This window comes from Oncorhynchus mykiss, chromosome 28, assembly GCF_057628025.1.
Source record: "Oncorhynchus mykiss isolate SJ-2025 chromosome 28, ASM5762802v1, whole genome shotgun sequence".
In the NCBI taxonomy this organism is placed as follows: Eukaryota; Metazoa; Chordata; class Actinopteri; order Salmoniformes; family Salmonidae; genus Oncorhynchus; species Oncorhynchus mykiss.
In genome coordinates this window covers 36,856,447-36,870,948 of record NC_143049.1, presented here as the reverse complement: position 1 = coordinate 36,870,948, position 14,502 = coordinate 36,856,447, and the positions used below count along the sequence as shown (strand labels likewise).

The 14,502-nt window shown below is 42.8% G+C and overlaps 1 protein-coding gene across 2 annotated transcripts in view; it reads left to right on the top strand.

Annotated features, from left to right (window-relative positions):
• Nucleotides 1–14,502, top strand: part of LOC110509091 (nuclear receptor-binding protein 2) — a 54,232-nt gene that overhangs the window by 14,473 nt on the left and 25,257 nt on the right. For both annotated transcript variants that reach the window (XM_036966073.2, XM_090225222.1), the window contains exons 2-3: nucleotides 13,630–13,752; nucleotides 14,163–14,264. In XM_036966073.2, coding sequence (XP_036821968.1) covers nucleotides 13,630–13,752; nucleotides 14,163–14,264 — 225 coding nt within the window. The remainder of the gene's footprint in view (nucleotides 1–13,629; nucleotides 13,753–14,162; nucleotides 14,265–14,502) is intronic.

Sequence of the window (14,502 nt, the reverse complement as noted above, 5' to 3'; positions counted from 1 at the left end):
TGACTGGAACTGACTGACCCTGTTTGTAGCGTGCTTCGTTGTCTTTTTTCTATCTGCTGTGTTTTTGTTCTACCTTTTTTTTTGTTATTTTTTTAGTATTACATTGTTATTGATTACTGCATTTTGGGGTTTTCGAGCTTGCAAGAAAGGCATTTCACTGTACTTCTGTAAGACACGTAAAAATACATGTGAAACTTGATACTAACTTATAAATGCCTTTTTTTAAATGAGTTAAACTGTGGTATCGCATCAGAACTCAAAATAATAAGCATGTCATGGAACTCTGTCTCTGAATTTGAACGGTTAGTCCCACCCCATCCCTCAACTGATTCCCAAAGCAGTGGGGGGGGGGGGCTACTTTTTAAATGTTTTTTTTTTAAAGGTGACCTTGTGTGGCCTGACATGTAGTTAGGCTATTCAAAACAATGGGCCTCTCACGTTTTACCATCTCCAATAAATAGGATACTGTTGCTTTCTACTTCACGTCCAATCACAGGATTTGGAGACGGTGCATACAGTGAATGGTTATTAATGCCAGAAATAAAGGTAGTTCTAGTAGTGAAAATCTACACACCCCCTTACACATTATTTACATTCTGCTGTCTTTGAATTTAATCTAGAAAAAGGATCAAATTTGTTTTTCTACAGAACTACATACCCCCCCCCCACCCCCCACATTATTTTTTTTCAAACCATGTCTCTGATATTCAAGCAAATGTTAAGTCAGGACTCCGACTTAACCACTCAGCAACACTCAACACCTCTTGGAAAGCCATTCTGGTGTGTCTTAACCATGAAAATGTGTGTAATTGTCTTGCTGAAAAATAAAGCTATTCCAGGGTTAGGTTTTGAAAATACTTTTATTTTTACCCGGGCTTTGCTCCTTTTCATATTTATTTTAATCACGACAAACTCCCCGGTCCCTGCTGATGACAAGCATACCCATAACATGATGCCTCACATCAGGGCGTCAAGCTCTCATCACAATATCTCTGTGCATTCAAATTACCATTGATTTTTAAAATGCAATTGTTTGTCTGTAGCTTATACCTGCCCATACCAGAATGCCAAGCCACAACTCTGTTCACAACGTTGACATCTGCAAACTGCTCGCCCACACGACGCCATACACGTGGTCATCACTTGAGGCTGGTTGGATGCACTGCCAACTTCTCTAAAACTACATTGGAGGCTGCTTATGGTAGAGAAATTAACATTCAATTCTAAGGCAACAGCTCTGGTGGACATTCCTGTGGTCAGCATGCCAATTGCACGCTCCCTCAACTTGACTTGAGACATCTGTGGCGTTGTGTTGGGTGACAACTGCACTTTTTTAGAGAGAACTTTTTAACGTTTTATTCATAGATTTTTCGGCTATAACAACAAAAACAGTACAACCCCCTCACTCCCTCCCTCTCCCTTCAAACCACCCACCCACCCAACAAGGCATCTATAAAAGTAAGTTAAATAGGAAAGAAACAAACAGTAATTGAAACAAACAATGGAAAATAAAAATAAGTTCAATAAATTCTTATCAGCACAAATGACCACTAGAACAGACTGCTTACCAAACGATGCAAGTTGCACAAAGTAGAAGACAGCCTCTCCAGGTATTAATGGAGACCAGGTTAAGTCAAACTTTGTTGGGACCAAAGCACAGAAAGGCGGATTAATGTGGAGTATTATGTCGTATAATCTGGAGATTGTGCCCTTCGGATAAGGGTTAAGATCTAAGCACCTTGACACTTAGTAGGCTCGAGTGGAAATTAAGGGAAATGTTTTTTTTTGGCAAATCTGTGTATCTAATAAAATAAGTAGTTATTGGGAATATTATGGTCAACACTCAGAGTATCGAATGAGACTAATGTGTTATCAACAAATAGGTCACAAAAAAATATTACACCGTTCCTATGCCAGAACTGGAATGCCAAGTCAATCTGTGACCCTGGGAAGATTTTAAGGGAGTTCTTTAACTAGAGGTCGACCAATTTTTTTATGATTTTTTTCAACGGCGATACCGATTTAAAAAAATATTATTTATTTATTTTTATTTGATTATTTTTGTTATAATAATGACAATATGAACACTTATTTTAACTTAATAGAATACAAAAATCAAATTATTTAGTGTAAAATAAATAATGAAACATGCTCAATTTGGTTTAAATAGGGCAAAGAAATGTTGGAGAAGAAATTAAAAGTGCAATATGTGCCAGGTAAAAAAAGAAAAGCTAACTTTTAAATTCCTTGCTCAGAATATATGAAAGCTGGTGGTTCAATATTCCCAGTTAAGAAGTTTTTTTTAGGTTGTAGTTATTATAGGAATTATGACATGTCGACTATTTCTCTCTCTACCATTTTATATTTCATATGCCTTTTGACCTAATCTCAGGAGTTGATAGGCTGGAAGTCATAAACAGGGCTGTGTTTGAAGGAATGCTTACGAGCTTGCCGCTGCATACCACCGCTCAGTCAGACTGCTCTATCATAGACTTAATTATAATAAACACAGAAATACTAGTCTTTGGTCATGGTCATATGGTCTTATCCGGAACCTATCATTTCAAAAACAAAACGTTTATTCTGTCAGTGAAATACGGAACCGTTCCGTACTTTATCGAATGGGTGGCATCCCTAAGTCTAAATATTGCTGTTACATTTCACAACCTTCAATGTTACGTCACAATTATGTAAAATTTAGGCAAATTAGTTCGCAATGAGCCAGGTGGCCCAAACTGTTGCATATACCCTGACACTGCGTGCAATGAACGCAAGAGAAGTGCGTTTCCCTAGTTAATATATATTTGTACCTTTTATTACCTACAATTTCCCTAGTTAATATATATTTGTACCTTTTATTTAACCAGGTAGGCTAGTTGAGAACAAGTTCTCATTCACAACGGCGACCTGGCCACGATAAAGCAAAGCAGTTCGACACAAACAACAACACAAAGTTACACATGAAATAAACAAACATACAGTAGAAAGTCTATATACATTGTGTGCAGGGGAGGTAAGGCAATAAATAGGCCATGGTGGCAAAGTAATTACAAAATAGTAATTAAACACTGGAGTGATAGATGTGCAGAGGATGAGTGTGCAAGTAGAGATACCGGGGTGCAAAGGAGCAAGATAAATAAATACGGTATGGGGATGAGGTAGTTGGATAGGCTATTTACAGATGGGCGTGCAGTGAGCTGCTCTGACAGCTGGTGCTTAAAGCTAGTGAGGGAGATATGAGTCTCCAGCTTCAGTGATATTCGCAGTTCGTTCCAGTCATTGGCAGCAAAGAACTGGAAGGAGAGGCGGCCAAAGGAGGAATTGGCTTTGGGGGTAACCAGTGAGATATATCTGCTGGAGCGCCTGCTACGGGTGGGTGCTGCTATGGTGACCAGTGAGCTGAGAAGGTGGGGCTTTACCTAGCAGAGACTTGTAGATGACCTGGAGCCAGTGGGTTTGGCGACAAGTATGAAGTGAGGGCCTGCCAACGAGAGCATACAGGTCGCAGTGGTGGGTGGTATATGGTGCTTTGGTGACAAAATAGATGGCACTGTGATAGACTGCATCCAATTTGTTGAGGAGTGTTGGAGGCTATTTTGTAAATGACATCGCTGAAGTTGAGGATCGGTAGGATGATCAGTTATATGAGGATATGTTTGGCAGGATGAGTGAAGGATGCTTTGTTGCGAAATAGGAAGCCAATTCTAGATTTAACTTTGGATTGGAGATGTTTTATGTGAGTCTGGAAGGAGAGTTTAGTCTAACCAGACACCTAGGTATTTGTAGTTGTCCACATATTCTAAGTCAGAACCGTCCAGAGTAGTGATGCTGGACGGGCGCGCAGGTGCGGGCAGCGATCGGTTGAAGAGCATGCATTTAGTTTTACTTGTATTTAAGAGCAGTTGGAGGCCACGGAAGGGGTGTTGTATGGCATTGAAGCTCGTCTGGAGGTTAGTTAAGTGTCCAAAGTAGGGCCAGAGGTATACCGAATGGTGTCATCTGTGTAGAGGTGGATCAGAGAATCACCAGCAGCGAGAGCGACATTGATGTATACAGAGAAGAGAGTTGGCCCGAGAATTTAACCCTGTGGCACCCCCATAGACTGCCAGAAGTCCAGACAACAGGCTCTCCGATTTGACACCCTGAACTCTCAGAAGTAGTTGGTGAACCAGGCGAGGCAATCATTTGAGAAACCAAGGCTGTTTAGTCTGCCGATAAGAATGTGGTGATTGACCGAGTCGAAAGCCTTGGCCAGGTCGACGAATACGGCTGCACTGTATTGTCTCTTATCGATGGCGGTTATATCGTTTAGGACCTTGAGCGTGGCTGAGGTGCACCCATGACCAGCTCTGAAACCAGATTTCATAGCGGAGAAGGTATGGTGGGATTCGAAATGGTCGGTAATCTGTTTAATTTTGCTTTCGAAGACCTTAGAAAAGCAGGGTAGGATAGATATAGGTCTGTAACAATTTGGGTCTAGAGTGTCTCCCGCTTTGAAGAAAGGGATGACCGCAGCTGCTATCCAATCTTTGGGAATCTGACAATGCAAAAGAGGGGTTGAACAGGCTAGTAATAAGGGGTTGCAACATTTTCGGGAGATAATTTCAGAAAGAGAGGGACCAGAATGTCTAGCCCGTCTGATTTGTAGGGGTCCAGATTTTGCAGCTCTTTCAGAACATCAGCTATCTGGATTTGGATGAAGGAGAAATGGGGGAGGCTTGCTGTGGGGGGTGAAGGGCTGTTGACCGGGGTAGGGGTAGCCAGGTGAAAAGCATGGCCAGCCATAGAAAAATGCTTATTGAAATTCTCAATTATAGTGGATTTATCGGTGGTGACAATGTTTCCTAGCCTCAGTGCAGTGGGCAGCTGGGAGGAGGTGCTCTTATTCTCCATGGACTTTACAGCCCCATAACTTTTTGGAGTTTCTGCAACAGAATGCACATTTCTGCACATTTCTAGCTTTCCTAACTGCCTGTGTATATTGGTTCTTAACTTCCCTGAAAAGTTGCATATCACGGGGGCAATTCGATGCTAATGCAGAATGCCACAGCATGTTTTTATGCTGGTCAAGGGCAGTGAGGTCTAGAGAGAATCAAGGGCTATATCTGTTCCTGGTTCTACATTTTTTTGAATGGGGCATGCTTATTTAAGATGGTGAGGAAGGCACTTTTTAAGAATAACCAGGCATCCTCTACTGACGGGATGAGGTCAATATCCTTCCAGGATACCCGGGCCAGGTCGATTAGAAAGGCCTGCTCGCTGAAGTGTTTTAGGGAGTGTTTGACAGTGATGAGGGGTGGTCGTTTGACCGCAGACCCATTACGGATGCAGGCAATGAGGCAGTGATCGCTGAGATCTTGGTTGAAAACAGCAGAGGTGTATTTGGAGGGCAAGTTGGTTAGGATGACATCTGAGGGTGCCCGTGTTTACAGCTTTGCGGTTGTAGCTGGTAGGTTCATTGATAATTTGTGTGATTGAGGGCATCAATCTTCGATTGTAGGATGGCCGGGGTGTTAAGCATGTCCCAGTTTAGGTCACCTAGCAGCACGAGCTCTGCATACAAAGGTATGGTAGGATGTGAATACAGTGGAGGTAAACCTAGGCATTGAGTGATGATGAGAGAGTTATTATCTCTAGAAACATCATTTAAACAAGTGATGTCATCGCATGTGTGGGAGGTGGAACTAAAGGGTTGGATAAAGTATATTGAGCAGGGCTAGAGAGAGGCTCTAAAGCCTTTTCGGCATCAAGAGAGATGAGAAACTCTGGCTGTTCAGTGAGCAGAATAAAGAACATTAAATCAAAATAAAAAGATTACCTGAGAAATCCGGTTTGGTCAGAGTTAATTATATTAGGCATCACTGTCTCTAAATGGCACGAGAGGACTGTAAGTGAGAATTTTATAATCGCAGCACAAAAGGCTTATGGGTTGGTATGAGTCAGGGGATTCTTGCCCTTTTTTTTAAGCAAAACCGAAATAGTTATCTGGGTAAGGGTCTGTGGCAGTTTCTGACTAGAAAGGATTTCCTTGTACATTGAGCTGAGGATAAGGGATAATTTAGAGGAGAATGCTTTAGAAAATTCAATAGGGAAGCCATCAGACCCGGGGGGCTTTACCGCTCTACATGGACTGGATTTCCAGAGTAGCTTCATCTTTCACTCATTGAGGCATCCATGTTGGTTGTTCATATGAATTGAGACCGGGGATGTCTAGAAATGTATGCATACGAGATGTGTCAGGAAGAGCCTCTGGCGAGTAAAGAGCAGAGTAGAATTGCTTAAATTGATTGATTTCTTTGGGATAGGTAGAAGTTAAATCAGCTGCAACACAGATTTCAGGTATGCTGCTGCTGCTAGCAGCGGATTGTCGAAGCTGGTGAGATGTTCATAGAATTTTTACCTCGACTTAAACAGAAGCTGCTCCGTTTGTTTGGTGGAAAGATTGTCAAATTCCAGATTGGTGGTAGCAGTCTCTCTTTGTAGAGTTCAGGAGTCAGAAAACAGGCATCTCTGTTGTACACATCTAGAATGAGTTGCGATAGCTCCGATAAGCGCTTGGTGCGCTGTTTGTCATGTATGAAATCATTTGGCCCCTTAGATATACTTTTAACGACTCCCACACAGTAGAGTGAGACACGTCAGGGGTACAGTTGATCTGTAAAAAGACATCAATGTGAGTTGATGTATTTTTTTTAAAGGCACTACAGGATAGTAGTAGTGGGTCAAGTCACCACGCGCATTGTGACACAGTACTGTCCAGAAAGAGGATATCTAGCTGGACAGGGCTATGGTCTGAGATAACAATGCTGTGATATTGGCTATTAGTTACAAAAGGAAGAATGATATTGTCCAGCAGGAACAAGTCAATCCTAGAGTATGATTGGTGGACTGGAGGAAACAAGTCAATCCTAGAGTATGATTGGTGGACTGGAGGAAATAAGTCAATCCTAGAGTATGATTGGTGGACTGGAGGAAACAAGTCAATCCTAGAGTATGAGCGGTGGACTGGAGGGAAAAAAATGGAGTACTGTTTAACAGTGGGATTGCTCCTCCTCCATGGATCAGACAAATTATAGGATTCTAGAAATGAGTTGATTACTGCGCCTGATTTTGAAATTACATTGTTGGGCTTCGGTCTGGATCTGTCTAGACTTGGATGCAATACACAATTGAAATCTCCACCCAATGTCAAATGATGAGAGTTAAGGTCAGAAAGTGTTGCGATGAGTTCAGAGAAATTGAGCGTCATCCCAATTAGGACCATAGAGGTTAGCCTAGAATAACCTGTGTGCTAAACAATTTCCCCATCACCATCTGCCATTAGTATCTGAAATTACTTTGGAGGAGACAAATGGGGGTGCTTTTTTATGATAAGGATGGCTGCCCCTCTGGCCTTAGTAACAAAGTTGGAGTGAAATATTTGGTCTACCCATCCTCTCTTTAGTTTGTCATGGTCGCTGGACCGGAGATGGGTCTCTTGGAGAAAAACTGCAAACTGATTTCAGGACTTAAGATGAGCATACACTCGACTACGTTTCACCACCTGGTTAATACCTTTCATGATCCAGCTGATACAGCTTGTGGAGCCTAGAGTATGTGAATTAGGCATAGTAATCAGAAATGAATGTAAGTACGATCTCATGGCCAGTGTGCTGAAAGGTCAGAGTAATAAAGAAAAGGGGAAAAAAACGGCTAAAAACAACAAAATAGCCAGAAAACCTTGGACCCCTATGCTGGTCTTCCCCCTGTTGGAAGGCTGCATCTACCTACCTCTCCAAGACTAGAGCAAAAGGCTACCATGTTAAACTGAACCTCTTCTTCATGACTACCACCGTGTAGTCCGGGTAAATGCGAATATTCTGGCCATAGTGGGTGATGGGAGCCTCTCGCGTTGCCTTAGGGAAGACGACCTCCTCCTGAAAGTAGTGGAATTTAACTACTATGGTTCTGGGCGGCTCCCCATTCTTTGGTGCAGACTGTATGCTTCTGTACTCCCTGTCAAGGGTGGGTGTGTAATCGAGGCCTAGAATTTCCTGTAGCAGTTTAGCTATGGACAGGGTAGGCCGCATTCCGCCTACGGTCTCGAGTCCCTCTCTCCTGTCGAAAATGCGACAGTTCCCCTGCCGCTGTCTGTTCTCGAGGTCCTCAACCTTGGAAGTGAGTTTGATGACATCTGATGAAAGCCGAGTGACTTGCTCTTCCAGTGTCACCACTGTGTCGGAGTAAATATTTGCGCCATATTCCAGACTATTCAGACGGGTGTCATGTCTTGTCAAGTCTTCGTTAACGGAGTCGATCTTTATGTATACCTCGGTGGCGAGAATAGGTATTTGTGTGGATAGTGACTCCACCTTATCCATCACAGTCTGTTCAGATTTAATGATAGCCGCTATTACCACGTCTAGGTCGGGAAACAGAGTCCGTGTCAGGTGAGCCCGCGGCCGTTGTCTCGATATTTTACGATTAAAAGACAAAAAAATTCAGGAAAAAAATCCAGATTAGTAAATTGGGTTCGATTCCATATTAAATGTTACAAAATGAACACGTGTTGGTCAAGTATTAATAGTAAATTGTTCGTCTTCACATGTTGCTGCTCCCCAGTATTTTTTTTTCTGTGATATTTCTTACATTATTAGCCCAGAATTATTTTGGGTGTTATTACATACAGCTGGAAAGAACTCCTGGACATCAGAGCGGCGGTAACCCACCAGTAGTATGACCAGGAATACGACTTTCCTGAATTGGATCCTTTGTTCGTACCCCCCAGGGCAATTGATTCCAGAGGCTGATCCAAAACACAGCCGGCGGAGAAGAGGTATTCGGGGTTGGACTTCTAGTCCGACTCAGGAGGCACGCACATCACCCACTGCTTCCGAGTATATTACTCGCTAATGTTCAGTCTTTGGATAATAAAGTTGATGAGCTCAGGGTGAGGATCTCCTTCCAGAGAGACATCAGGGATTGTAATGTACTCTGTTTCACGGAAACATGGCTCTCGAAATATACTGTCTGAGTCTGTCCAACCAGTTGGTTTCTCAGTTCATCAAGCAGATGGGAATAAAGATCTCTACGGGTAGAAGGGCTGGCGTGTATGTTTCATGATTAACTACTCATGATGTGATTGTGATAACATACAGAAACTAAAGTTTCTTTGTTCAACCAACCTAGAATACCTCACAATCAAATGCCGTCCGTATTACCGCCCAAGAGCATTCTCTTCGGTTATAGTCACAATCGTGTATATTCCCCATCAAGCCGATACCACAACGGCCTCTCAAAAAACTACACTGGACTGGAAACCACATATCCTTAGGCCACATTTATTGTAGCAGGGAATTTTAACAAAGCTAAAATGAGGAAATCGCTACCGAAGTACTCTTCACATTGACTGTAGCACTTGCTCTGAGAACATTGGACAACTGCTACTCAAATGCCTACAAGGCCCTCCCCCGCCCTCCCTTCGGTATGTCTTATCACGACTCCATTTTGCTCCTCCCTTCCTATAGGCAGAAACTCATACAGGAAGTACCCGAGCTACGGTCTATTCAACGCTGGTCTGACCAATCGGAATCCATGCTTCAAGATTGTTTTGATCATGCGGACTGAGATATGTTCCGGGTAGCCTCTGAGAATAACATTGAGGAGTACACCGATACGGTGACTGAGTTTATCAGGAAATGTATTGTTGTACCCACTGACTTTTAACCTACCCAAACCAGAAACCATGGATAGATGGCAGCATTCGCACAAAACTGAAAGCGCAAACCACTGCATTTAGCCATTGCAAGGTGACTGGGAATATGGCCGAATATTATAATATATTTTTTTAAACAGTGTAGTTATTCCCTCCCGTAAGCAATCAAACAGGCAAAATATCAGTACAGAGACAAAGTGGAGACGCAATTCAACGACTCAGACACGTATGTGGCAGGGTCTACAGACAATCACGGACTACAAAGGGAGTCCGCGATGTCTTGCTTCCGGATAAGCTAAACACCTTTTTCGCCCAATTTGAGTATAACACAGTGCCGCCGACGCGGCCAACTACCAAGGACTGTGGGATCTCCTCCGTGGCCGACGTGAATAAGACATTTAATCGCGATAACCCTCGCTGGGGAAGCCACGTCCTCAGAGTATGCGCAGACCAGCTGGCTGGAGTGTTTACAGGCATATTCAATCTCTCCCTATCCTAGTCTGCTGTCGCCACATGCTTCAAGATGTCCACCACTGTTCCTCTACCCAAGAAAGCAAAGGTAGCTGAACTAAATGACTATCGCCCCGTAGCACTCACTTGTCATCAAAGTTCTTTGAGAGACTAGTCAAGGATCATATCACCTCTACCTTAACTGACACCCTAGACCCACTTCAACTTGCTTACCACTCCAGTAGATCCACAGACGATGCAATCACACTGCACACTGCCCTATCCATCTGGGCAAGAGGAAAACCTATGTAAGAATGCTGTTCATTGACTATAGCTCAGGATTCAACACCATAGTACCCTCCATGCTCATCGTTAAACTCGGAGCCCTGGGTCTGAACCCCGCCCTGTGCAACTAGGTCCTGGTCTTCCTGATGGGTGGTGAAGGTAGGAAACATCACCTACCTCTGCTCTGCTGATCCTCATCATAGGGGACCCACAAGGGTGTGTGCTCAGCCTCCTCCTGTACTCGGTTTACCCATAACCGTGTGGCCACGCACGCCTCCGACACAACAGTAGTAGACCTGATTACAAACAATGATGAGACAGCCTACAGGGAGGAGGTGAGGTCCCTGGGAGTGTGGTGCCAGGAAAATAACCTCTCACTCAACATCAACAAAACAAAGGAGCTGATTGTGGACTTCAGGAAACAGCAGAGGGAGCACCCCTATCCACATTGACGGGACCGCAGTGGACAAGGTGGAAAGCTTAAAGTTCCTCGGTAAACATCACTGACAAACTGAAATGGTCCACCCACACAGACAGTGTGGTGAAAAAGGCACAAGAGCACCTCTTCAACCTTAGGAGGCTGAAGATATTTGGCTTGGCATCGAAAGCCCTGACAAACTTTTACAGAGGCACAATTGAGAGCATCCTGTTGGGATGTATCACCGGCTGGTACGCCAACTACACCGCCCGCAATCACAGGATTCTCCAAAGGGTGGTGCGGTCTTTCCCAACGCATCACCGGGGGCAAACTACTTGCCCTCCAGGACCCCTACAGGAAGTCATTGACTTGTCACAGGAAGGCCAAAAATATCAAGGATAACAACCACCCGAGCCACTGCCTGTTCACCCCGCTATCATCCAGAAGGCGAGGTCAGTAGAGGTGCATCAAAGCTGGGACCGAGAGACTGAAAAACAGATTATATCTCAAGGCCATCAGACTGTTAAATAGCCATCACTAGCATCTTAGAGGCTGCTGCCCTATATACATAGACTTGAAATCACTGGCCACTTTAATGTTTACATTTTTTTAATTAAACCACATATTTTGCATTACTCATCTCACATGTATATGCTGCATTCTATTCATTGCTCATCCAAATATTTATATATTCTTAATTCCTTTACGTTAGATTTGTGTGTATTGTTAGATATTACTGCACTGTTGGAGCTAGAAACACAAGCAGTTCGCTACACCCGCAATAACATCTGCTAAACATGCGTATGTGACCAATAACATCTGCTAGGAGAGGACCAATAACATCTGCTAAACATGCGTATGTGACCAATAACATCTGCTAGGAGATGACCAATAACATCTGCTAGGAGATGACCAATAACATCTGCTAAACATGCGTATGTGACCAATAACATCTGCTAAACATGCGTATGTGACCAATAACATCTGCTAGGAGATGGTCCATAGAGATGGTCCATGACGTTAGATTTGTGTGTATTGTTAGATATTACTGCACTGTTGGAGCTAGAAACACAAGCAGTTCGCTACACCCGCAATAACATCTGCTAAACATACGTATGTGACCAATAACATCTGCTAGGAGAGGACCAATAACATCTGCTAAACATGCGTATGTGACAATAACATCTGCTAGGAGATGACCAATAACATCTGCTAGGAGATGACCAATAACATCTGCTAAACATACGTATGTGACCAATAACATCTGCTAAACATGCGTATGTGACCAATAACATCTGCTAGGAGATGACCAATAACATCTGCTAAACATATGTATGTGACCAATAACATCTGCTAAACATGCGTATGTGACCAATAACATCTGCTAAACATGCGTATGTGACCAATAACATCTGCTAGGAGATGACCAATAACATCTGCTAAACATGCGTATGTGACCAATAACATTTGATTTGTAATGATGATCATTCTGTTTTAATCAGCTTCTTGATATGCAACACCTGCCAGGTGGATGTATTATCTTGGTAAAGGAGAAATGCTCACTAACAGGGATGTAAACAAATGTGTACACAACATTTTAGAGAAATAAGCCATTTGTGCATATGGAACATTTCTGGGATCTTTTATTTCAGCTCATGAGACCAGCACTTGTTTGTGTTTTTTTGTTAATAAGAGAACATTTTCCAATTTACAATCAATTCGTTCACTTTGTAAATGTGGGGTAGGTTGTTGTAGATCATTAAAACATCCAAATGTATTCCCTTATTTAGATTATGTTTTAAGCCAGAAAATGTTAAGACTATGCAAGGGGTGTGTAGACTTTCACTAGCGACCATCTTCCTTGTGTTGACCCCGGTTTTGCTCTCCAGACAGGATAGCGTGCAGTCCGTTTGGAACGGGATCATTTCCTTTTGATCCCTTACAGCGTGAGTCCGAAGAGCATTGACTTATTCAATTTAGACTCATTTACGCAAAATAGAACTAATGTAAAATGTGTGTTGTTGTTTTTTCTAACATGTTCTTATACTACTGTCCTTTGCAACTCCCTGTCAGGTGTGGTAGATGGTTCAGTTGTTCAACTACCAGACATATTATGAGGATACTTGAGTAATACACTGTGTACAAAACGTCAGGAACACCTGCTCTTTCTATGACGTAGCTTTCATTTACAGCCGGTCAGTCAATGATTACTGATTTGATGTCGCTAGTTAAATCCACTTCAATCAGTGTAGATGAGGTGTGTTCCTAATGTTTTGTACACTCAGTGTCTATTCTAGAACATATTGGAAGTTGTAAACAATGTTTGTTCATTTTTAAATGGTCCCAAGCTTTGCTTCTGTGTACCTCCTAAAATGAACCACTATAACATGCAGCACGAATCCAGGGCTCATTTGAATACTTCTAACAAATCCTAATTTTCTTTTGAAGTAATCACTGATCTGACATGTCTGGATTGGTGAAAAACTAAGAGGTAGTACCCTTGCTTTCGCCTATTCAATTGTTTTGTATCACTGATTTCCTCAAGGAGGGGAAGAAGGAGGGAAGCATTATACATCTCTTTGTCTGACTTTTGTTGAACAGATGGAGGATGACAATGGGGAAAGATGGAGATGTGTCATGACAGTAGGCCAGATTCTAACCTATGCCAACACTGGAGACCGGCTTTACCCCTGGAGCAGCCAGGCCACAGAGGGAAGCATTTTAACAGTTTCGAAGAAGGCTGACTAATACTTTGGACCTACGCTTTCCTCTGTTTTTGTAGGTGAGTCAGGGGAATGTCCCGGGCATCGAGACTGCCTCACTGGCCATGGACACAGAGGAGGGGGTAGAGGTGGTGTGGAACGAAGTGCAGTTCTCCGATAAGAAGGTCTTCAAATCTCACGAGGTATCTTTTTGATAATCCTGTCCTGATTTGTTTTATTTATTTATTTATTATCCCCCCCCCCCCCCCCATTTTTTTAAAAGGCAGAATCTGGTTAAAAAAAAGAAGAAAAAAAAACGAAGTTTGACCCGGCAGGACTAGGAAGGTAGATATTTTTGTTGTGTGTGTCAAAGAGTGATGTTGATAACCGGCTTTGAGAGCTCATGGGGCGGGCAGGTAGCCTAGTGGTTAGAGCGTTGGGCCAGTAAACGAAAGGTTATGCGATCAATGACAAGAAGTTTGTCATTCTGAACAAGGCAGTTAACAAGGCCATCATTGTAAATAAGAATGTGTTATTTAACTGACTCGCCTAGTTAAATAAAGACAGTAAAACATTTCAGAAGTGTGGGTCTTCATGGTTGTTTGTCTTGCAGGATCGAATGAGGGAGATGTTTGAGAGCCTGATGCATGTAGATCACCCCAACATTGTCAAGTTCCATAAGTACTGGCTGGACACCAGGGAGAGTCGTGCGAGGGTGAGGGACATGAGCACGCATGACCTTGGTCTCTCTCTCACACACACACACACACACACACACTCACAGGTAACCAGTACATACTGTACACAGGAACAAACTGTCAGCATCCGGGAGAAGTAATTCCCCTCCTTTAAAAAAAAAGTCCATTCAAAATGGCTTGTGAATTTCAATGACTATAGTATATGGATATATAATTTTACACCTTTTCGGATAAACAAGTTTTTCCAAGAACACT